The sequence below is a fragment of the Kwoniella shivajii genome, chromosome 3, assembly GCF_035658355.1.
Source record: "Kwoniella shivajii chromosome 3, complete sequence".
Taxonomy (NCBI): domain Eukaryota; kingdom Fungi; phylum Basidiomycota; class Tremellomycetes; order Tremellales; family Cryptococcaceae; genus Kwoniella; species Kwoniella shivajii.
In genome coordinates, this window is record NC_085910.1 from 187,455 (window position 1) to 207,802 (window position 20,348).

The following is a 20,348-nucleotide window of genomic DNA, read 5'->3' on the forward strand; positions in this document are numbered from 1 at the left end:
TTCGATTGTACTACTACAACAGGTACAACGGCGGGAACTAAACCACTAAGTGAAGACCGACGTTAGGCCAAACCCTTTTGCTCATCATCTTCGAGTGTACTCTCTAGATAGCTCTTGATGGCCTTGGCTCTTCTCGCTGTCCTACTGTACTCATTGATGTCTACATGCATAGCTCTGACTATTCTGGTGATATATAGAGGAGGACGCTGGACACCTGGATCATCATGGCCCACTGCGGTCAATGTCCCCCCTTCCTTTCCAACGGAAGCAATGTTTTTCCACATGGTGCGACTGCAGAAAGTCAATTGATGCGATCATCGGCGATGTTCTCATCTCTCTTCTTTTGAACATAAAACATAAAATCACATCTTTGAACTCGTCGTATTCCAGGATAGATTCATTATCGAAACAGGCTTCAAAGGGTCGTATGCTCTCATCTAAATCGTCAAGATCTCTTTTATCGAAACTCACCCAAGCCACTACAACCTCAAGATCAAAGTTCCATTACATCCATTCACCATCACGCAATATGTCCACTCAACATTTATACGGTACACCTGCACCCCAATCGACGAATGGATCCAGTGAACTCTCCAATAGTTCAGGCGAGAGTGCTCCTGGTAAACTACATGTTACGTCTCACAACCAATATAAGACACCTCGTTTACTACGTGAAAATCTAAATCCTAATCCTTTGATCCAATTTAACGAATGGTTATCACTCGCACTTAACCCTACGGATAATTCACCTGTCGTTAAGGAACCTGAGGCAATGACATTATCAACTACCACCTCGAAAGGTATACCATCAGGTAGAGTAGTCTTGTTGAAAACAGTGGATGAAAAAGGTTTCGTCTTTTTCACCAATTACAATTCGAGAAAATCGGGTGAATTAAACCAAAATCCATATGCTAGTTTAGTTTTTTATTGGAGAGAGATATCAAGATCTGTCAGGGTAATAGGCAAAGTCGAAAAGGTGACAAGGGAAGAATCTATTGAGTATTTTAATTCAAGGCCCAGGGGAAGTCAATTAGGCGCTTGGGCTTCAGCTCAATCGACTGTCGTGGAAGAAGGTGATGTGGCTAAGAAAGTTGAAGAGAAAGAATCGGAATTCAAGGATAAAAACGTGGAATGTCCAGAACATTGGGGTGGATGGAGAGTCACCCCATTGTAAGTCAACCTTTGAATCATTCACAATCACCAGTTTGCCGTTGTTGTCGAAAATAGAGCTAATCCCTTTCACTTCACCCTTTTAGCGAAGTGGAATTCTGGTCAGGTCAACCGTCTCGACTACATGACAGATTCAGATATACTAGAGCCGAAGGCGAGCAAGGAGAATGGGATATAAATAGATTAGCGCCATAGATGGTGCTAGGATATCTCAGGTCATGCAGCTCAACTGGCTTCACCGTACCGGGGCGGTGATATACCCACGAGGATCGAGAGATAGTAGGAGTATTAAGAAAGTCATAGCGCATATTCAAACTATCGAGCTTATGGGCAGGCAAGCATAATCGGTCAATATCTCATTGACCCGAGTAGATTTTGGAATGAGATAATCGGCGTTCATGCAATCGCCCTCTAGGGCATCCCTCCGTCTACTGCTCACAGCTGACTAAATAACCCAATACTTTGCGAGTGAGAGAACCAATCAACAGTCACGTTATAACACAATGCATGAACACCGATATCAAAATAAACCATAGACTAGATACCCTACACGACCCCCATCTAACCACTCTCATCCTCGTCATCATGACCTGCTTTCTCCTTATAAGATCTCTCTACCTCTTCTCTTCTCTTTTCTCTTACTTTCCTTTGTAATCTCATCCAATTACCTATAGGTGTAGTATCGACATTTACTCCTTGAAGGAACTGATCAACTTCAGATTTATCTCTAGGAGCAAAAGAAACGTTTCGTCTCTTTTGTTCAATAAACGTCTTTGTTGATTCTAATTTATCAATAAGAACTTTTAATGAGGAAACGACTTTTGGTGATCCCGCAGTACCCTTCTTGATATGTCTTTTAATCGTTATAATGATAGGTAAGATCAATTCTGGGAATGCGATATTTGTTGATAAGGCAGAATGGTATTCTCCTAATAAGAAAATGATTTCTTCTCCTAAACCCTCTTGGAAAACTCTTGTTTTGGGGTACGCAGCCGGAGCTCTGATTATATACTCGAAATCTAATGGTTTCAACGTAGCTTTCTTAGGATTCGACCTTCTGAATTCCGTAGAATCAAGTATCTCCAATAAGAATGGTGCTAATGGTATATATGTACCTGTTCGATGGATTATTCGGAGTAATGAATGAAGGATGTGGAATCGTAAAGGGAAATATCGAGAAGATGGGAGAAGTCTACAGAGAAGCGAATGTCAGCTTGAAATCTCCACGGTAGGATAATTCCACCTATACGGAAAGAGGGGTATTAAATCAATCATACTTACCTTACGACACCCAAAGAGATCTGTACAAGAGGGAAAATGAGCGGTTTCAATGGACTTTCCAGTCCTGCATTTTCACGTTGAGTCTCCAAGCTCGCTGATCCAGCAAGGACTTGGCTCCAGAAATCTATACAATGAACGAATTGCCAGTTGTAAACAGCTTTGAATGCTTGTTGATTGTCACCTGCTTTACCGGAGGTGGAGGATCGAACTACGTTTCGCAGATGAACAGCTAACATTCTAATGAAACCGAAAGCATGTTGATATGATAGTTGGGGTGATAATTGATATAACTCTGATGCGGTGTTTTTCATCAAATTCAAAGAAGGTAATGTATGAGGTGTCGTGTTTCTTAAAGGCGGAAGAAGAGATCGGTAGATATTCTACAAAATATCATGTGACAGATCAGAACAAGTCATACAGAAGACAAGAAACTCTACTCACTCTCAAACACAAGTCCTTGACAGCATCGTCACCCATGACGAACAATTTCCTGACAGCTAAGAAAGATGCAATTCGAACTTGATCACCTGCTGAACCCCAAATCTCCAGCATGACTTTCAAATAGGCCCTGAGATGCTTCCTCGCGCTCATGATCCACGGCAGCAATTTGGTAGACTCGTTGACGGCAACAAGTAAGAGTGAGCCGGCATCCTCGTCTGTTGATCCGGAAGACAATGATGATGGAGTAGAGGGAAGTGATTTAATCAAGTGCAATAAGGTAGAGAAGTGAGAAAGGATGATTCGATTGAGAGATTGATTAGGTGTCTTGGGTGGTTGAAGTTTGCTATATTCTCACGTATCAGCATATCGTGCAGGAGATTGGGCTAAAAATTCATTTTGACGAGATTGAGAGGTGTCGGTGACTTATACTCACATTCTGCCGTTTGCCAATGTCTTATATGGGAAGTGGTGAGCTACTACGACAGGGGTATATTTCAAAGCAGTGACGACAAGCTTGTTGAAGACTGTAGTAGAGTAAATGTCAGCTACATCTGTGATAAGTCATGTGTAGCAGCTCGACCTACCTTGAGCACTATCGATAGTATACTTGGTATCCATTCCACTACCTTGATCGCCATCTTCTTCGTTCATATGAGCTGCAGCACGGAAGGCAAGTAATGTCTTCCTCAAGGATCGAACAGAGTGTTGCTTTGAGTGAAACCAAGGAGATCAGTCAAGAGCCGGATGGGGTTTCTAGTGTGGACTTACCTTGAGCATACCCTCTTGCCATCCTCTCAACATTTTACCGTTAACGCTGATCTTCTTTCTTTCCTCTTCTTCTTCTTCGTCGTCATCATCTTCCATCTCTTCATCTTCATCACTTGCCATTTCTTCATCTTCATCTTGTTTACTCTTCCCTTTTCCTTTTGCTTGCGACGTGCCTTTACCTTTACCGAAATCCAACAGTTCTTCATCGTTCTCTTTGAGATACTTGAAAAATTCAGGATCCTTCTTTTCCAATTCTTTCATAGCTTTTTTCATAGCTTGTTCATCCAGAATTCCATCTTCTTCCTGACCCTCTTCATCTTCTAAATCATCTGAATCCTCTTCATCTTGTGAATCAAGTTCTTCGAGTTCAGATTCCTCACCGGCATCCACATCCAAGCCACCTGTACCAAACAGTTCCTCAACGGTTTTAGCTACTCCACCAGCTTTACCACCTGATCCTGGTAAACCAACTTTTCTAGCTTCTCTCTCATCATCATCGTCATCTTGTCCATTTCCCTCATGATCTGATTCATCTGCGTTACCACGTTGTTTTTGTCTTTGTGATTTTCTATCATCTGCTTTTCTCTTTGATTGTTGTTTTGATCTTCTATTGGCAATTTGATCTTTCAGTTTACCTGACGAAGCAAACTTCTTGAATGCTTTAGATGTTTTGGCCATCTCGTAAGAAATGTTGACAGACACAAATAACCTTGAATCGTTTGAACTGGTCAGAGAGCAAGAAGATTCTTCTTCTTCTTCTCAGTCAAATCAAAGTCAGAATATTTACGAGATTAAAAAAAAAGTTGAAAGAAATCTGCTTCGTGACGGAGTGGAGGTTGGGTTTTATCTTGAGCGGAATCAAATACGCCACACCCCACCGCACCACATCCAATTCCCGCTAATGCCGATTTCCTCAGTCGGTGGAGGTTGTCCACCTTTAAAAAGATGAGAACACATGATCATGGTAAATTGACATGCAACATACTCTAATCACCTCCCTTACTCTCTCTCTCTCCACAGAACTCCTTCATCCGCTCTCGTAATCCCCCTACAAGCTAGTGACCGCCGGCTGTATGTCCCTGACTCGATACAGAGGAGGAAAACCCTTTGATATCTCGGAGGCGTCGATTTGACTGATCTCGTGACTAAAAGTGCCTAAAATTCCATGTTAGCCAGGTTGTGAATCAGACTAATTCGACGGGGAGAGATCGTCGTTCTCGTGGTAGATACTTCTCAATTGACACTGTCATTGTGAGCTCAGCAATAGCACATGCAGAGTAAAACGCTCAAGGCATGCGTAATCACGGGGCAAGTCAAATGTACCCGTGGGGACCTCTGCATGATTCCCCAATGTTCACATCACTGATATGTATGTATCAATTGAATATCAAAGACCTTCTTCCTCTTTTCACTTTTTCAACTTTATTCATCGCTACTAAATCTGATGAGTACACCCTAAGCAATTTTGCCTCAATATGAGACTCACCATCTTCACCGTCTTTACGGCGCTTTCACCTTTTCTAATACTTGCTGCTCCAGTATCAGAGTATACTCTCAATGCTCGTGATGCAGGTCAGTCAACATCCGGTCGTACACCAGTGATCAGTCAACAGCCCACCTTCTCAGGCGATGTGACTCAATGTCAAGGTATGATATGATATTTCTCTGTATGGTCTTCATTTCACGCACTTTCTTCTCCGCTAATTCAAGCTGTGCGATCATAGGTTATTCCATTGATCAAACCACATCAACATCCACCGGTGGATTGTTGATCACACTCAAACTACTTGATAAATGTGCAGCTTATGGAAATGATATAAATTATTTGGAAGTCTCAGTAGAATATGAAACATCGACGAGATTACATGTACATATATATGATAAAGATCAACATCAATATCAAGTACCAGAATACGTCTTACCAAGACCAAAATCATCAGCATCATCTTCGGATTCGGATTCGTGTGAATTGAAATTTGATTACAAGCAAAATCCATTCGAATTTTGGATAACACGTAAAGAAGATGAAGCTATTTTGTTCGATACTAGATCCAAGAATATACCTACATATGAAGAATCAATTCAAGTTGAAGGAGCATATAGTAACTATACTGTATTACCTTCACATTCATTAATATTCGAAGATCAATATCTTCAGCTGTCTTCTGCTTTACCAGATGGTGCCAACATCTATGGGTTAGGTGAAGTCATTGTATGTATTCATCCTTCTCCTTGGCAAGATCGGGTCATCTAAATACTGTGAATCATATGGCAATCAGGAAGCTGACATCTCGATATATTGCAGGCCGGATCAGGATACAGAAGAAACGAGTCCGCTACTGTGCAGACTTTCTGGACAAGGGATGTAGGTGATCCAGTTGACGAGAATATGTGTAAGCTACCATACTTCACGAGTGAGATATGAATGATAGCTGATTCGAGTTACAGATGGAGTCCATCCTATGTATATGGAAGTAAGGTGGAATGAAACTTGTAATAAACTCAATTCGCATGGAATCTTCTTACTCAAGTGTGTATTCTTCACTCGTTTATTAAGCCTTGGGGACCTAGCAGTAGAAACTAAAACTACGATCAATATAGCTCAAATGGTATGGACGTGATACTCAGAGATGGAGTTATCGAGTATCGGGCCATTGGAGGAACTTTTGATTTCTGTACGTCATTTCTTCTATCTGTGCCTTCCTGATACTCGAGGTTGTTGAGCGCCAGCAAGCTTACTATCAGACTCCATTCAGACTTCTTTTCCGGCCCGTCACCAAACGAGGTAGCTTCTCAATATGCTCAAGCGGTTGGGCTTCCACAAGTGATGCCAGAATGGTCATTCGGATTCCACCTGTGTCGATGGGGATATACTTCGGTCGAAGACACAAGGACTACTGTGAGGAGAATGAGAGAGGCTGGAATACCTTTAGAAGTGTGAGTCTAAGCTGGTTCAGCTATTCTATCAGACAAGGCCATTGTAGGTCTGAGTAGCTGATAATGGATACCATAGACAATGGAACGATATTGATTGTGAGCGGCGATCTTGCCTATGTGTCTATCTGTTTGCCAGCTGATCGAGTTATACTCCAAGGGATGAGAGCATATCGAGAGTTCCAGTTTGACCAAAACTATGCCCCGGCGGATTATAAAGCTTTCATTGATGAGTTACATTCTATGAACCAACATTATGTTAGTCGACGCTGGTAAAAATGGACCTTTCAGCTGACCGTCTCTCGCAGATTCCAATCATTGACGCTGCTATCGGTGAGTTGAGGGCACCATAGGGGAAATGGCCCGTATGAGCGAGTAGCTGATATACAACTCTAGGATACCTTTACAATGATTCTGACGTGGTATGTCCCTATCATGACCACTGTTACACTGTGCAATTCCTCGCTCGTAAATTTCATACATACGCTGATCACTTTGTTCAGTTTGATGTCTACTCTCGAGGTCACGAGCTAGATGTATGGATGAAGAATCCAGATGGTACAGAATACATAGGAGCAGTCTGGCCTGGATTCACTGTATTCCCAGGTAAGGAAGGAATTCCAAACATCTGCCTACGGTTTGAATCATGGTACAAGATATGCTGATGTGTGATATTATAGATTGGTTCAACCCTAAAATGCAGCAAGTATGGACAGAGGCATTCCGCAATTTGAGTCAGGTGGTTGATTTTGATGGTAGGTATACTTTCGGAAGGTGCGAGAGATGAGAGAATCCATCAGCTGACCGACCACATAAAAAGGTATCTGGCTTGATGTAAGCTGATTTATCCACTTCTGCGCTCGTAAACAACTACTCACAGCTGACGTGGCCATACTTCAGATGAACGAGCCTTCCTCTTTTGTGGACGGCTCCGCTTCTAATTCCACCATTGCTATCGAGAACACTACAGTTGTTCCACGTGAATGAACGATCTCAGCTTAGTCGTGAAGAAGCACAAGCTGATTGTCCCTTTAATAGCCAATTACACGCCCCAAGCTCCACCTGTTGATTTCCCCGAAGGTTATTGGCCAAACATATCGGGATATAGTGGGAACATCGTATGTCCAACTTACCTCTTTCGTTTTTTTCCCGACTTCGAAAAGTTGATTGAGTGTTTGGTGAATAGTCAATTAACGGTACACTCTCCTATGGCCAAAATGGTACTGCGCCGAAGAACGAAGCTTTACGACGATCATACACAGCTGAGATCGAACATGCCAAGAGGCAAACCATACCTGATCACATCCCCCAAATACCTTTTGTTGATGAACCACCTTATCCAATTCGGAATCAAGCTGGTAGATTATCAGCCAAGACAGTCAGTCCAAACGCTACTCATTATGGCGGATTACAAGAATACAACGTACACAAGTGAGCTCATGCTTACTTCCCGCCCAGGAGCGAAAAGAGATTGAGAGCTCATAAGCCGAACACAGTTTATGGGGAACGATGGAAGAACTCGCTACGCATACCACGTTATTGGATTTAAAACCTGGTAAAAGACCTTTTATGGTAGCTCGATCAACTTTTGCTGGAATTGTAAGCTTCCTACAGCTGCCAATAGATACGTAATGGGGATAATCTGATTAACGACCGCTGCACCCAGGGACGAAAAACCGCACACTGGCTTGGGGATAATTACTCTACCTTGTGAGCTGGCGGGTTTTGAAGAAAAAAAAACATCCATCATAGGTGTAGCTGCTGACATGCTCTTGGCAGTGCTTATATGAAGAGGGCTATTCAAGGGGTGTTGCAATTCAATTTGTTTGGTATTGTAAGCTCTTTTCTTGCGAATGGGCTTTCAGAAAGAATAGCTTACCTCGAACCTATACAGCCGATGGTTGGACCTGATACGTAAGTCGATTGGGAAGAAGCTTTGATCAAAGTCAACTAACGTCAAATTGTGCTTTCAGTTGCGGCTTTGTAAGCTACCGATTCAAGGGGCGATGACTACATCAAAACATGCTAATATACTGCGTAGAACGGTAATACTGATGAGGAACTATGCAATCGATGGATGCAATTGAGTGCCTTCTTCCCATTCTACAGGGTGAGTCGGTACAAGACATGCCCAGAGAAGTTCAGCTGACTTTCGAACATTATCGCCGTCCAGAATCACAATACAAAGTAGGTCTCAAAGCTGTATTCGTGCAACCCAACCCATACGTATACATACTGATGCCGGTCAACTATCCAGACTGGCTATCTCCCAAGAGCCCTACGTGTGGGATTCAGTTCGAGATGCAAGTATAAAAGCCATTCACGCCCGATACGCTCTACTTCCTTACTGGCAAACTTTGTTTGCCAAAGCTTCTGAATCGGGACTGTAAGTCTTGTTCAAAGTCCTTGCCTTGCAAAGTCCAGATCAAACGCACTAACAGGTCCCAATGATAGTCCACCTGTTCGACCATTGTTCCATGAATTTGCATCACCTTCTTACCTTTCCATTGACACACAATTCCTTATTGGTCCTTCAATACTGGTTACACCTGTATTGCAACCTAACGCATCGAGTGTTCACGGTGTATTCCCCAGGACCAATGGCGTGTTTTGGGTAGATTGGTGGACTCATTCCAAAGTTGATACTTCCAAATCTGAGAATGTCAGTATTTCTCTGCCTTTAGGTGAGATTGGAGTACACGTACGAAGTGGTTCTGTTCTACTACTATATGACCAACCTGAATATACCGTAAAAGAAACTAGGGATAGTGGCCATGGATTATTGGTTGTATTAGATGGTAAAGGTTATGCTGAAGGTGACGCCAAGATCGATGATGGAGAAAGTTATCCAGGTAAGCTGAGGTTACGAGTCAATGTATGCTCTATGGATTTAGCTGATCATATTACGGGGGAAATCAGTGAACGACTTATCATGTTTGAGCTTTGTGGCAAGTAATAATTGTATCACCACAACTCATCAAGGTAATTATGATATCGAGAACAAGCTGAAGAGCGTCACTGTCATTGGACTGTGGATACAGCCTTCCCAATTCACTCTCAACGGAAAGAAGGTAAACAGCAACCAGATAAAGTATGATGCCAGTGTAGGCAGAGTAAAGATTAATGGGTTGCAAGGTGATTTGAACCAAGGATGGGTATTGAAATGGGAATGACATGAAGGGTACTTGGGGACTGTTCAAGCTGTTTGAAACAATATGATCTATACCAAGCTTACTCTATCACTATGACTTTCATAATGTGTTCTGTATACTACGCTCATGAATATGCACAGTGTACTATATGCAATGTCCTCATCCTTCGTCGCCACCACTTTGACAGTTGTTGCCACTCGGATGTTCTTTAGACAAGTGAGCGGACATCACCGATTGACACGTCACAGAACTGACAACATCCCATGAACTGGCATGTCATTTAGCATGAACATATACATGACCATTCCTTTCTTCTTTACTGCATCAGCGTCACAGCAAACAGTCTGTCAAGCACTTGGGAAGAGTATATCACCAGCGACGATGATAGTATAGAACAATTGATTCCAGCGAAGGAAATTATCTGGACAAGGTACATCTGAAGGCATTCACTCAGTATTCAGTGCGAATTGCTCAACTCAACTCAAAAGTCAAAATGGTACCTCGACTAGCATTATATGGACTTTCATCCACACTGTTAGCTACGGGAGTAGTATATTCAGCCTTGAATACAAGGGCAAATTTCTATGCTGCTGCTGTTGCTCTGGGCAGAAGCAGTGGAGCTTTGATGGTGAGTCCGTACTCCGTACCTATCTCGAGAGTTTTCATCGAAATGCAGACAAGAGAAGGTCTTAAAAGATGGCTTTGAACAAGACGAAGCGAATGTGTTTTGGGGTGATATCAAGGACATAGTCTTGTCTCTAAATAATCGAGTCACTGACATTATATGGGTCGGCTGCACAATAGGTTCTCGCCAATTTCGCTCTTTTCAATACTATCTTATTTGGAATAGGATTGAAGAAGGTCTTCTTTGGTCAATTAAGAGCTATAGAATATGAAGTATGTCATTTCCACCTTGACAGACCACGATGCATGCACAGGCTGCTCTAAGGAGACAATCATGTCAAGGAACTTGAACTGACGGTGATTCGTGACTTTTAGCATCTATTCGAGCGATTATGGATATTCTTAACAGAGTCATTATTGGCTTTAACAATATTCAGGTTAGTCTCACTTTCTGCAAAATACATTTGATAGTGTGATTATTGGGATCTAACCTTTCTGTTTTATCCCAATACTCAATACATCATAGAGATGACTTCTCAGCACCTTTCGCATTCATGTATGGTATTTTATTATTCCTTAAATGTTTCCACTGGATCACGGCGGATAGAGTCGATTATGTGAGTTTCCTGCATCCTGCATCCTGCATCCTGCAAATTCGATATTCTGGCGGCATATCAACATGAATGTTTGTTAATTTTCGTCCTGTAGATGGATCAAATACCACCTCCTGGTCCACCGACCCTTTTCCATATACGAATGACATCCATCATAACCTTATTAGCGATATTCGATTTCGTTTTGGTATCATATTCTATAGAAGCGATTCTATCAGAAGGTGTTTCAGCCATGGTCTTATTCGCATCTGAATTCACTATTCTCAACGCATCGATAATAGGTACAGCAGCTCGATATTCAATAGGTTTAATAGATCTCAGAAGAGCAAGAGGAAGAGCAGACGCTCCTCCTTGGGAACAAAAGTCTATGTGGTTATTCTATGTCGATTTGACTGTCGGTGGGTCAAGCTCTGATTTTTCGAGGATTCTGGAAAAAAGAGGTACTAACAGCACCGCACACCCTTGCTACTTAGACTTCATGAAACTCCTCACCTACCTTTCGTTCTTCCTTGTCATTCTTCTTCATTACGGCCTCCCACTCCATATTCTTCGAGACGTGTACATGACTCTTCGATCGTTCATTTCCAGATGTGGTGATTTGATCCGCTATCGACGTGCTACTCGGGACATGGACGCTTTATACCCCGATGCAACTGAAGAAGAGATAGAACGAGGTGGAGATAGGACCTGTATAATCTGTAGGGAAGAAATGATACCTCGGTCAGTAGTCGAAAGAGAAGGTAGTACCGCTTCAGGAGTCGGAGGTGGACCTAATGAAACTCCCAAAAAACTGGCTTGTGGTCATATATTCCACTTCCACTGTCTTCGAAGCTGGTTGGAAAGACAACAGAGCTGTCCCACTTGGTAAGCTCAGACTTTGTAGAAGTCCACTCTGATGAACAAAACTGATAAACCATATGGCATATAGTCGAAGAGACGTATTACGAACACCAGCTCAATTGCCTGGTCGAGCTGCTGCTGCTCGGAACACTCCGCTTGCACCTCCCCCACCACCTGCCCAACCGGGAGCTGTACCTCAACCACCTCAACAGGCGGAAAGAAACAATATCCAACAGGCATATAACGAATACTTCTCCCTACCTAGAATGGGCTGGGACAACCCTGTGCCAAACAACGCAGGAGCAGCCGATGGGACATCAATACAAGGAGGACCGACCAGTGGAGACGAGAGAGGGGAGCAAAGTATCGATGAGAGATTACAACGTGGGATATGGGGAGGTCCAATCACTCCAGGAAGATTCTTCCCGACGCCATTAGGAGCCGCACCGCGATTCCAACAAGCCCATCCTTCATCTTCAAATATCTCGTCAAACCACTATTCACATATCCGTACGAATGTCAGACCGGACCCTCCTCCTGAATCAGAATCGGAATCAGAAAGACGAGAATCAACAGATACTAGAAGGGGTCCACATCTTTCTGTTCCTACTACACCTCAACTATCAGGTCATGTAACTCCCTTTTCATCAAACCCACCGGTCATTTTCACTTCAACAGGAACAGCTCGACCGGTCCCTAAATCAGGAGACGAAGAGAAGGTGGAAGATTTGGTAGTCAGTGAAGTTGATGTGAGGAAAAGAGCGGCTGAAGCTGCTTTGAGAAGATTTGGAGGTATATTCCCTTCTTCTTCTACTGCATCTTCATCTTCTAATAGCATGATACCAAGGGAGAGTATAGCAATATCAAAAGGAAAAGGAAAGGAAAGAGAAGTTGTTTCACCATTGCAGTCGTTGAATACACAGAATTTGGATGAATGGGAAGCAGTACCAAACGTTCATCCAAGACTGTTATCCGATCAAAGACAACCCAATATACAATTTGAAAACCAACTTCAAGGCCGGCCAGGAGGTAGCGGTACAGTCGAGACTCTAGATGAGAGGATCAGAGTCTTGAGAGAAGTTGATGAAACTATATGGGGCTTAGTAGCTGAGTTAACTCGTCTGAGAAGTTCATGGGTAGAAGGGAATCAAGCTTCTGCGAATGATGGTTCGACAGTGGAAACTGGTGTGCAAGTAGGAACAGAATCAGAACCACATGTAGACCAGACAGATGGAATAGATCGACCTAGGATTGAGATACCTGATGATGACGACGAGGAATAGCATTGTAGTGATATGCCAGTATCTCCAGTAAACATATATTTCACGCATTCGGCATCTTATTTTCAGCATCGAAGAGTTCTTTTGATCCGGATAATCAGGGTGCCTGAATCTTGATCGGATGCTAACAAAGTTGTAACGATGCCCGTCTCCGTCTTCAGCTTGCTGCTAGTATCTGATGATATGAAATATGAATATGAATATATATGTGTATCCACACTTTGACAACGACCTCGATATCAGTGGTGGGTCCGCACACTATCTTCAGTTCTCTGTATCACTGTATCACCATCAGCGATCGCGTTAGACGACCAAGGAAATCAACAGCTAATTTGAAATATCGAGTGGAGGTCATCGTGAGATCGGTTTATTTGGTTCGCGAACACGGACCATCGATCCAGGCTTTGTTTCATTATCTCTATCGTGAGTATCACTTTGATGAACTAGGAGCTTGATATGCCCAGAGTGCTGACTGCACGTTCTGCCAACTCGCCTACCGCTATATAGGAAGCTGTTGTTTCTACTATCTCGATCGACCACATCAACATGTTTAGTGTGGACGAAGGAGAGGCGGGAATAGCCAGTTCGTCAAAGCGGAAAATGATACCTTTCCTCGAACCTCCGATCGGTAGTCCCAGTCAACCAAACTCAGATCAACATAACATGCAGCTTTTGAATGACGGAGCAGGTGACAACAAGAAGAATGAAAAATCACATGGAATACAGACGGAAGATAGTAACGAGAAGCAGCAAGATCAATTAGAATATGAGGAAAATCCCAACTCATCACAGTCGCAACGACAGATCATGCAATCAGATCGTGAAGACAATTCAATACGGCGTACCCAATTCAATAGCCACTCACATCCAGTGCTATTCGGGCGTGAGAATGTGTTTTCGCCGAACGAAATAGGAATAACGAGAACGAAGCCGAAGATCGAGACGGAGATGGAGTTACACCAACTTCAAGATATACCTTCTCATCGATCAAAAATGGATATTCCAAGTGCTTTACTGAATTTACCACCTCCTTTACCGTTTCACTTGAGTGTGAAGGGATTGACCATCGGTATTCCAGATAAGAAAGTTTCGTCGTAAGTAGTCGATTTCTGTCTATTCTTTCTATTCGCGTGTGCGCTTTACTATCGTTTCCTTCTGATATCTATCACGAACGAGACATATCGACTTATTCACTTGTTTGCGTTGTTTTTAATAGGTGGATACCCAAGTTCTTCAAGAAGGGTAAAGAAGAGACACCGTTACCTGCTATAGGAGAGGAAAGGAAAAAGAAATGGATATTGAAAGATGTTGGGTGTGATTGTCGTAGTGGTGAAGTATTAGCTATGTGAGTTAGGACTTCTTCTCCATATAGACATGTCACCTATTGACTGGAGCATTTGACACCGATCCACCATATATCCCACACCATCATAATATCGTTCGTTTCTGTCAATATCTACTTCCGATACGACTTGCTATAATATCTCAGCCTTGGTGGATCGGGGTCAGGTAAAACAACGTTGTTGAACGCAATAGCAAACCGGTTATCTGGTCTTCCTACCGAATCAGGTGAAGTAGCTTATTATTCAGCTACATCACATACGAACACAGCAGAAACAGTAGTCACTGGTCAGAAACTCAGTAGGAATGAGGTCAAACGGAGGATAGGATTCGTCAGACAACAGGATTATCTAGTTGAATGTTTGACTGGTGAGTTTCTTTTGCCTTTGCCTACTAGCTATGCTCTCGCTCGCAGTACATGTATGGATCACGAATCAAACTGAAATGTATTGGATAAATAGTTCGAGAAACATTGACATATGTAAGTACTCTTTGATCCGCTTTATTTCCTGGACTCTTCGTCCATATCTAACCTTTTCGCAGGCTGCCAAACTTCGACTTCCTACATCTTTATCAAATGAGGCGATCACCCATATTGTTGATCAGACAATTGATGAGTTGGGTTTGAGAGATGCAGCTGATACTGTTGTCGGTGGACCGCTGAGGAAAGGTATCTCGGGAGGAGAGAAAAGGTGAGTGCTTCACGTGGAAGGGTAGGGAAATGGGGTTATCGGACACATGACATTGAACCTGACTCTTTAATGACTTAGACGATTATCGATAGGTTGTGTATTGGTCACATTGCCAAGCGTATTGATTCTCGATGTGAGTCATAACATAATCAATTTGCTTTTCAATCAAGCTACAGACTGACATACGTTGCGTCCTGAAGGAACCGACATCTGGTCTTGGTAAGCTGATCTTAAATTGATTTCGAAGAACGGTCCGAGTTCTAATCTTCTTTATACAGACGCTTTTACTTCCTATCTACTTTTGCTCACCCTGTCACACCTTGCTCGTCGAGGGAGAACTATCATACTCTCGATTCACGCGCCCAGATCCGATGCCTTCGATATCTTCGATCGCATAGCTCTATTATCGAAAGGAGAGATCGTCTATTCAGGTCTGAGAAGTGATTGTTTAGGTTGGTTCAAAGGTTTAGGAGAAGAACTTGAGAAAGGTGTCAATCCACTTGGTGAGTTTGGATTTCAGAATCCCTCTATTTGAAACCTTCTTCGGCGTTACTTATTAGAGGTGCTGCAGATTTCCTCATCGACATTTCTACAGTGGATAATCGTACTCCAGAAGCAGAAGAGACTTCTCGAGCACGAGTGAAAGCTTTAGTCAATTCTTGGAAATCCCGCTCATCGTCAAATTGGGCCAATAGATTATCGAAAACTTCAGTAGATTCGTCCGTCCCATCGATACTTGCCAACGAAGCAAATCACCCTCGGGTTAATGAGGAATCAATCTCACCTGTAGATGCGAGAGACGAGAGAAGACCAGGATTATGGAAACAGACTATGGTACTTACCGCAAGAGCACATAGGAATGTGTACAGGAATATTCCTCAATTAGTTGGATTTGCTGTTCAAGCTGTTTTGTTGGGTGTGATCATTGGTATTACCTATTATAGGTTACCTGAGGTAAGTGTCGCAAAGCCCTTACCTCCAACAGCCGGCTGCTTCGTCAACGACTTGCGGTCCATAGAATTGCTCTCTCAATCTCGATGAGAGAACCAAATGCTGATGCAGATGTGTAGACACCAACAGGAGTTCAAAGTCTGAAAAATCTGAGTTTCCAACTGATCCCTGGAGTGTTCTACCTACAACAAGTGTTCTGTACGTATAATTTCCCTTGGAATAACATACTTGACGTGCACTAAAACCCTAATGATATGTCCAGGGATTTACAAGTTCTGCACTGACTTGGTCATCTTCGATCGTGAAAGAGAGGTAAGTTTTCCTTATCTTCGTCGTCCAATTGCAAGACGGATGCTGATAATGATCGTTTTTAACCAGGATCGACTCTATGTAAGTACGCGCAACAGATCAACGAAGGTAAAATAGCTAAACGTTCTGACAGGACGTTACACCATATATAATATCGGACTTCTTCTCTTACCTTGTTCCGAGTGTATTATCACCTACTATCTACGTATTATTGGTCTACTTCATTTCGAGGTTGCGAACAGACGAACTTGCTGCTCGGCTCTTCACTTCCATCGCTTCTGTAAGCTTACATCACTTCCCAAGTGTTACATGTCCCGGTGGGCTGATAATGCTATCTCAGACTATTCTTGTACAATTTGCGACTCAAGGACTATCCCTTCTTTCGGTAAGCTTTCACCTCAGTTATCTTCAAGGTGTAACTCACGATTGGTCATTTAGGCATCCCTTTTACGATCGTTTTCTGCTGCGTCTCTAGTTGGCAACGCTTTCAACTTATTCATGATGTGAGTCATGCCTTATGATCTATCCGAAGTATGACTGACATATCTTCATAAAGTATGAGTTCAGGATTCATCGTGTAAGCAAAAAGTCAATGACTATGTTAACATTTGGTTTTAAGCTAATAATAGCTTCGATAGCACACATGTACCCGCATATGTAGCTTGGATCAGATGGCTCAGTCCATACTTTTACTCTTTCCGTAGGTCAAACCCATAAAGCTCAGTAGGAGTGGTCAAGCTGATATACAAATAGGTATCATCGCTACCACCCAATTCAAAGATCGAGTCTTCAATTGTCCGCCAGATTCAGCGGCTAATCTGAATCAAGTGAGCTACAATTTGATCTTCACTGATTCTCGTCAAAATCGGTCTTGTCGTGATGATATTTCTGGACAATGGGACAATCATTGATGAGTGTATTTCAGTGTCTCGGTAACAATGTCCTGAATGGCCTGAATTTCGACGCATCAGTCAACATCGGCGCATGGTTCGGAGGTTTGATTGGAGTGACTTTCATGGAATATGCTTTGGCTTGCTTTGTCCTCTGGATATATCCAGCTGGAGGCGTAAAGGTGATTCAACCCAATTAAAGTACGAAACGGAAAAAAAACTGACCGGTGGTGGTGGTGGATTTAGCATGCTTCTGAAATTGAAAGCCATAATAGAGGTAAAGGAAGTGACGTGATGGAAAGTAACATGACAAGAGACAAGATCGATGTTGCTGTAAGTGACTGCTCGGCGAGCAATAGATTCCACCTTGGATTGGGTAGCTGATTGCCTTTACTAGGTGAGGAACCTTACTTTAACATGGGAGAGGAAAGGTCGCGGAGCAGTCAAGGATAAGCAAAAGACGATTCTCAACGATGTGTCCATTCATTTCCCTGGTACGTCGACTTCGATATGCTTTCATTATTCAATCAGCTGACAGACTATGCGATGCAGCTGGAGAAATATCTGCCATACTAGGACCATCAGGTGCTGGTAAAGTGAGCTTCAGTTTACCGGTGTTTCTAGGGAACTAAGCTGACGATGTGTACAGTCAACCCTCCTCCAGCTGTTAGCTGGGCGATCACTCAATCCAGGCCCCTTATCGCGCTTTACACACTCTGGATCTTTGTTATTCGCCGGCCAACCATCATCACACGCAACTCAATCGAATGTAGCATTTGTAGAACAAGACGATGATTGGCATCTCCCTTCTTTGACAGTCAGAGAGACTTTAACCTATGCTGCTATATTGAGATTACCAGATAAGATGCCTAAAAGACAGAAAGTAGCCAGAGCAGAAACTGTTTTAAGGATGTTGGGATTGAAAGATTGTGCGGATTTACCTGTTGGCGGTCAATTGTTAAAAGGTATCAGTGGTGGTGAAAAGCGAAGATTGAGTTTGGCTGTTCAGAGTGAGCAATCAATCTAGCCCATTTAGAGATGCGATCGACTGACATGGATACGATGTACCGTAGTGATCAATGACCCTGCTGTACTGGTCGTTGATGAACCGTAAGTTAACTCAGCAGAACTACTCACATTGTGTCTGTGCTTCAAGCTGATATAGTGCTGTTACAGAACATCGGGTCTCGATGCAAGTATAGCTCTAAGTGTCATGCAGGTTTTGAGAGATATAGCCGCCACAGGTCGGACAGTGATCGGTCAGTTCAGCTACCGATCACCCTGTGATATCCAACCAACTTACTGTTACTCTGCAGCTACGATCCATCAGCCCCGCAGTGATATCTGGAAACTAGCAGATAACGTTACTCTTCTTGCCAAAGGGGGTGTAGTTGCTGTCAGTTGATTTAGCCATCTCTCGATCTCTCTCGGAAGATCATCCTGCTGACAATGATATTTGCTCAGTTCAACGGAAGACAATCAGAAGCAGTGGAATATTTCACTTCAATCGGACATCCTATGCCATCCGAGTTTTTCAACCCAGCGGATCATCTCTTGGATTTAGTATCAGTTGATCCTCGTCCTCAAGGTTACGAATCATCTTTAACCAGAGTAAAAGGACTGACATCTCGCTGGTCAACCAAAACAAACAAAGAACACGGCGAAGAGAAAGAGAAAGAGACAGGATATAATGTCTTGACAAGAGGTGGAGGAACAACTTCCATGAAAGTGGCGTTACCTGTCGTACTTGAAAGACATTGGAAAAACCTTTGGAGGAGAAAAGATGTTTTCTTCAATAGATTAGTACAAACACCTTTGCTTGGGGGACTGTTTATACTATTCTTCCAGAGACTGAACCATGGTCCATCTGGTGAGTACTCTACCACAAGATGGTGACTCATCTTGCGATAGTGGGCCCTGGCCGATTTACTGATGATTTTATCACTGTTTACTGCATGACAGGCGCGCAAGATCGTATAGGTATAACTATCGAATCCACATCAGCTATTGCCTTTGTCGGTTTGCTCAATGCAATGGCAATTTTCCCTGCGGATAGAAATCTATATCTACATGAAGCTAAATCAAGTGCAAGGTATTCACCAGCAACGTTCATGATCACTTATACATTGGTGGAACTGGGATTTGAATTAGCCGGAGCTTTCGCTTATGCTGCAATCGTATGTGTCCAGCTTCCCTACCCAACCATGTCCGAAGTCCCCCTCATACCCTTGGTCATCGCCTCCGAGGCTCATTGGAGGAAAATGCTGATATGGGTTTTCTGACCATTATAGATGAATGTCGGAGTTGGAATGCAAACATCTGTCAGAATTTACTTTGAATTTGCAATCACCATTTGGGCCATGGTGAATATGGGTGAAAGTTTCGCTATGATTTTTGGCAGTTGGATCCAGACGGAAGGATTGACTGTTACGTGAGTGTGACTTCAGACAATCTGGCTCTGTAGGAGATTGAGGAATGAAATGACACTGATGCGTAATTGATGTAGTGTTGTATCTACTATCTTATCAATGGTAGGTCAGGTTAGCGGAGTAATTTCGTTAAGTGTGCCTACTTGGCTAGCAGGTGTGAGTGCTCAAAACCTCTACTGACAGTGAAGATGATTTCTCCTGACTCATATATTCCACTCTTTCCTGTAGCTGGCCTGGGGAACCTGCGTCAAAGGTGAGCTCAAGTCAACTGTCAATATTCGCATGCAATCGCATTCAGCTGACAATAATGAACAGCCGCGACTCGCGTACAGATAATCAACGAATCCGTCGGACTAGTATTCAACTGTACGCAAGATCAAATTTCATCGGGGGCTTGTGTGGCTCAGAGCGGTGATCAACTGTAAGTCTTTACAGCCTGATCCCCTTTATGTTGATCTGATTGACGTTTGAACATCGTGTCAGACTTGCGTTGTTCGGATGGAACGACCTTGACACCGCTCGATTTATGGGTATCATGATTGCTATTGCTATAGCCTGGAGAATCATGGCTTGGTTAAGTCTTGCAGGTAGAGTGGGAGGTATCCGATAGATCTATATAATACTCGTACACT

General features: G+C 42.9%; 5 protein-coding genes across 5 annotated transcripts; 4 read left to right on the top strand and 1 right to left on the bottom strand.

Moving 5' to 3' along the window:
* Positions 1-529: 529 nt before the first annotated feature.
* Positions 530-1,365, top strand: IL334_002295 (pyridoxamine 5'-phosphate oxidase; the record flags this gene model as incomplete). The annotated part of the gene is made up of 2 exons (XM_062934041.1): positions 530-1,170; positions 1,257-1,365. The coding sequence occupies 2 exons, from the start codon at positions 530-532 to the stop codon at positions 1,363-1,365; spliced, it is 750 nt and encodes a 249-aa protein (XP_062790092.1).
* A 366-nt stretch (positions 1,366-1,731) lies between these two features.
* On the bottom strand, positions 1,732-4,338 carry IL334_002296 (uncharacterized protein; the record flags this gene model as incomplete). Its single annotated transcript, XM_062934042.1, has 6 exons — positions 1,732-2,362; positions 2,452-2,831; positions 2,893-3,235; positions 3,326-3,416; positions 3,477-3,600; positions 3,661-4,338. 6 exons carry the CDS (start codon positions 4,336-4,338, stop codon positions 1,732-1,734), a joined length of 2,247 nt encoding a protein of 748 aa, XP_062790093.1.
* Positions 4,339-5,135: 797 nt separating this feature from the next.
* On the top strand, positions 5,136-9,767 carry IL334_002297 (uncharacterized protein; the record flags this gene model as incomplete). The annotated part of the gene is made up of 26 exons (XM_062934043.1): positions 5,136-5,307; positions 5,385-5,872; positions 5,966-6,053; positions 6,109-6,190; positions 6,262-6,335; positions 6,417-6,597; positions 6,674-6,693; positions 6,755-6,852; positions 6,903-6,927; positions 6,991-7,016; positions 7,098-7,200; positions 7,275-7,349; positions 7,415-7,428; positions 7,495-7,573; positions 7,633-7,712; positions 7,781-8,025; positions 8,091-8,193; positions 8,261-8,304; positions 8,374-8,428; positions 8,489-8,508; positions 8,568-8,577; positions 8,636-8,704; positions 8,768-8,781; positions 8,852-8,980; positions 9,049-9,446; positions 9,514-9,767. The coding sequence occupies 26 exons, from the start codon at positions 5,136-5,138 to the stop codon at positions 9,765-9,767; spliced, it is 2,946 nt and encodes a 981-aa protein (XP_062790094.1).
* A 472-nt stretch (positions 9,768-10,239) lies between these two features.
* On the top strand, positions 10,240-13,107 carry IL334_002298 (uncharacterized protein; the record flags this gene model as incomplete). Its single annotated transcript, XM_062934044.1, has 7 exons — positions 10,240-10,374; positions 10,551-10,643; positions 10,746-10,807; positions 10,897-10,987; positions 11,079-11,382; positions 11,458-11,848; positions 11,913-13,107. The coding sequence occupies 7 exons, from the start codon at positions 10,240-10,242 to the stop codon at positions 13,105-13,107; spliced, it is 2,271 nt and encodes a 756-aa protein (XP_062790095.1).
* Positions 13,108-13,704: 597 nt separating this feature from the next.
* IL334_002299 (uncharacterized protein) lies at positions 13,705-20,326 on the top strand (the record flags this gene model as incomplete). The annotated part of the gene is made up of 32 exons (XM_062934045.1): positions 13,705-14,198; positions 14,321-14,449; positions 14,594-14,814; positions 14,907-14,926; positions 14,989-15,137; positions 15,216-15,270; positions 15,338-15,356; positions 15,416-15,640; positions 15,709-16,091; positions 16,208-16,286; positions 16,351-16,400; positions 16,531-16,677; positions 16,738-16,782; positions 16,836-16,900; positions 16,954-16,974; positions 17,036-17,097; positions 17,151-17,224; positions 17,323-17,469; positions 17,534-17,620; positions 17,685-17,781; positions 17,840-17,883; positions 17,937-18,297; positions 18,361-18,397; positions 18,464-18,546; positions 18,604-18,683; positions 18,752-19,157; positions 19,250-19,464; positions 19,579-19,718; positions 19,794-19,872; positions 19,945-19,969; positions 20,032-20,137; positions 20,200-20,326. The coding sequence occupies 32 exons, from the start codon at positions 13,705-13,707 to the stop codon at positions 20,324-20,326; spliced, it is 4,272 nt and encodes a 1,423-aa protein (XP_062790096.1).
* Between the last annotated feature and the right edge of the window lie 22 nt (positions 20,327-20,348).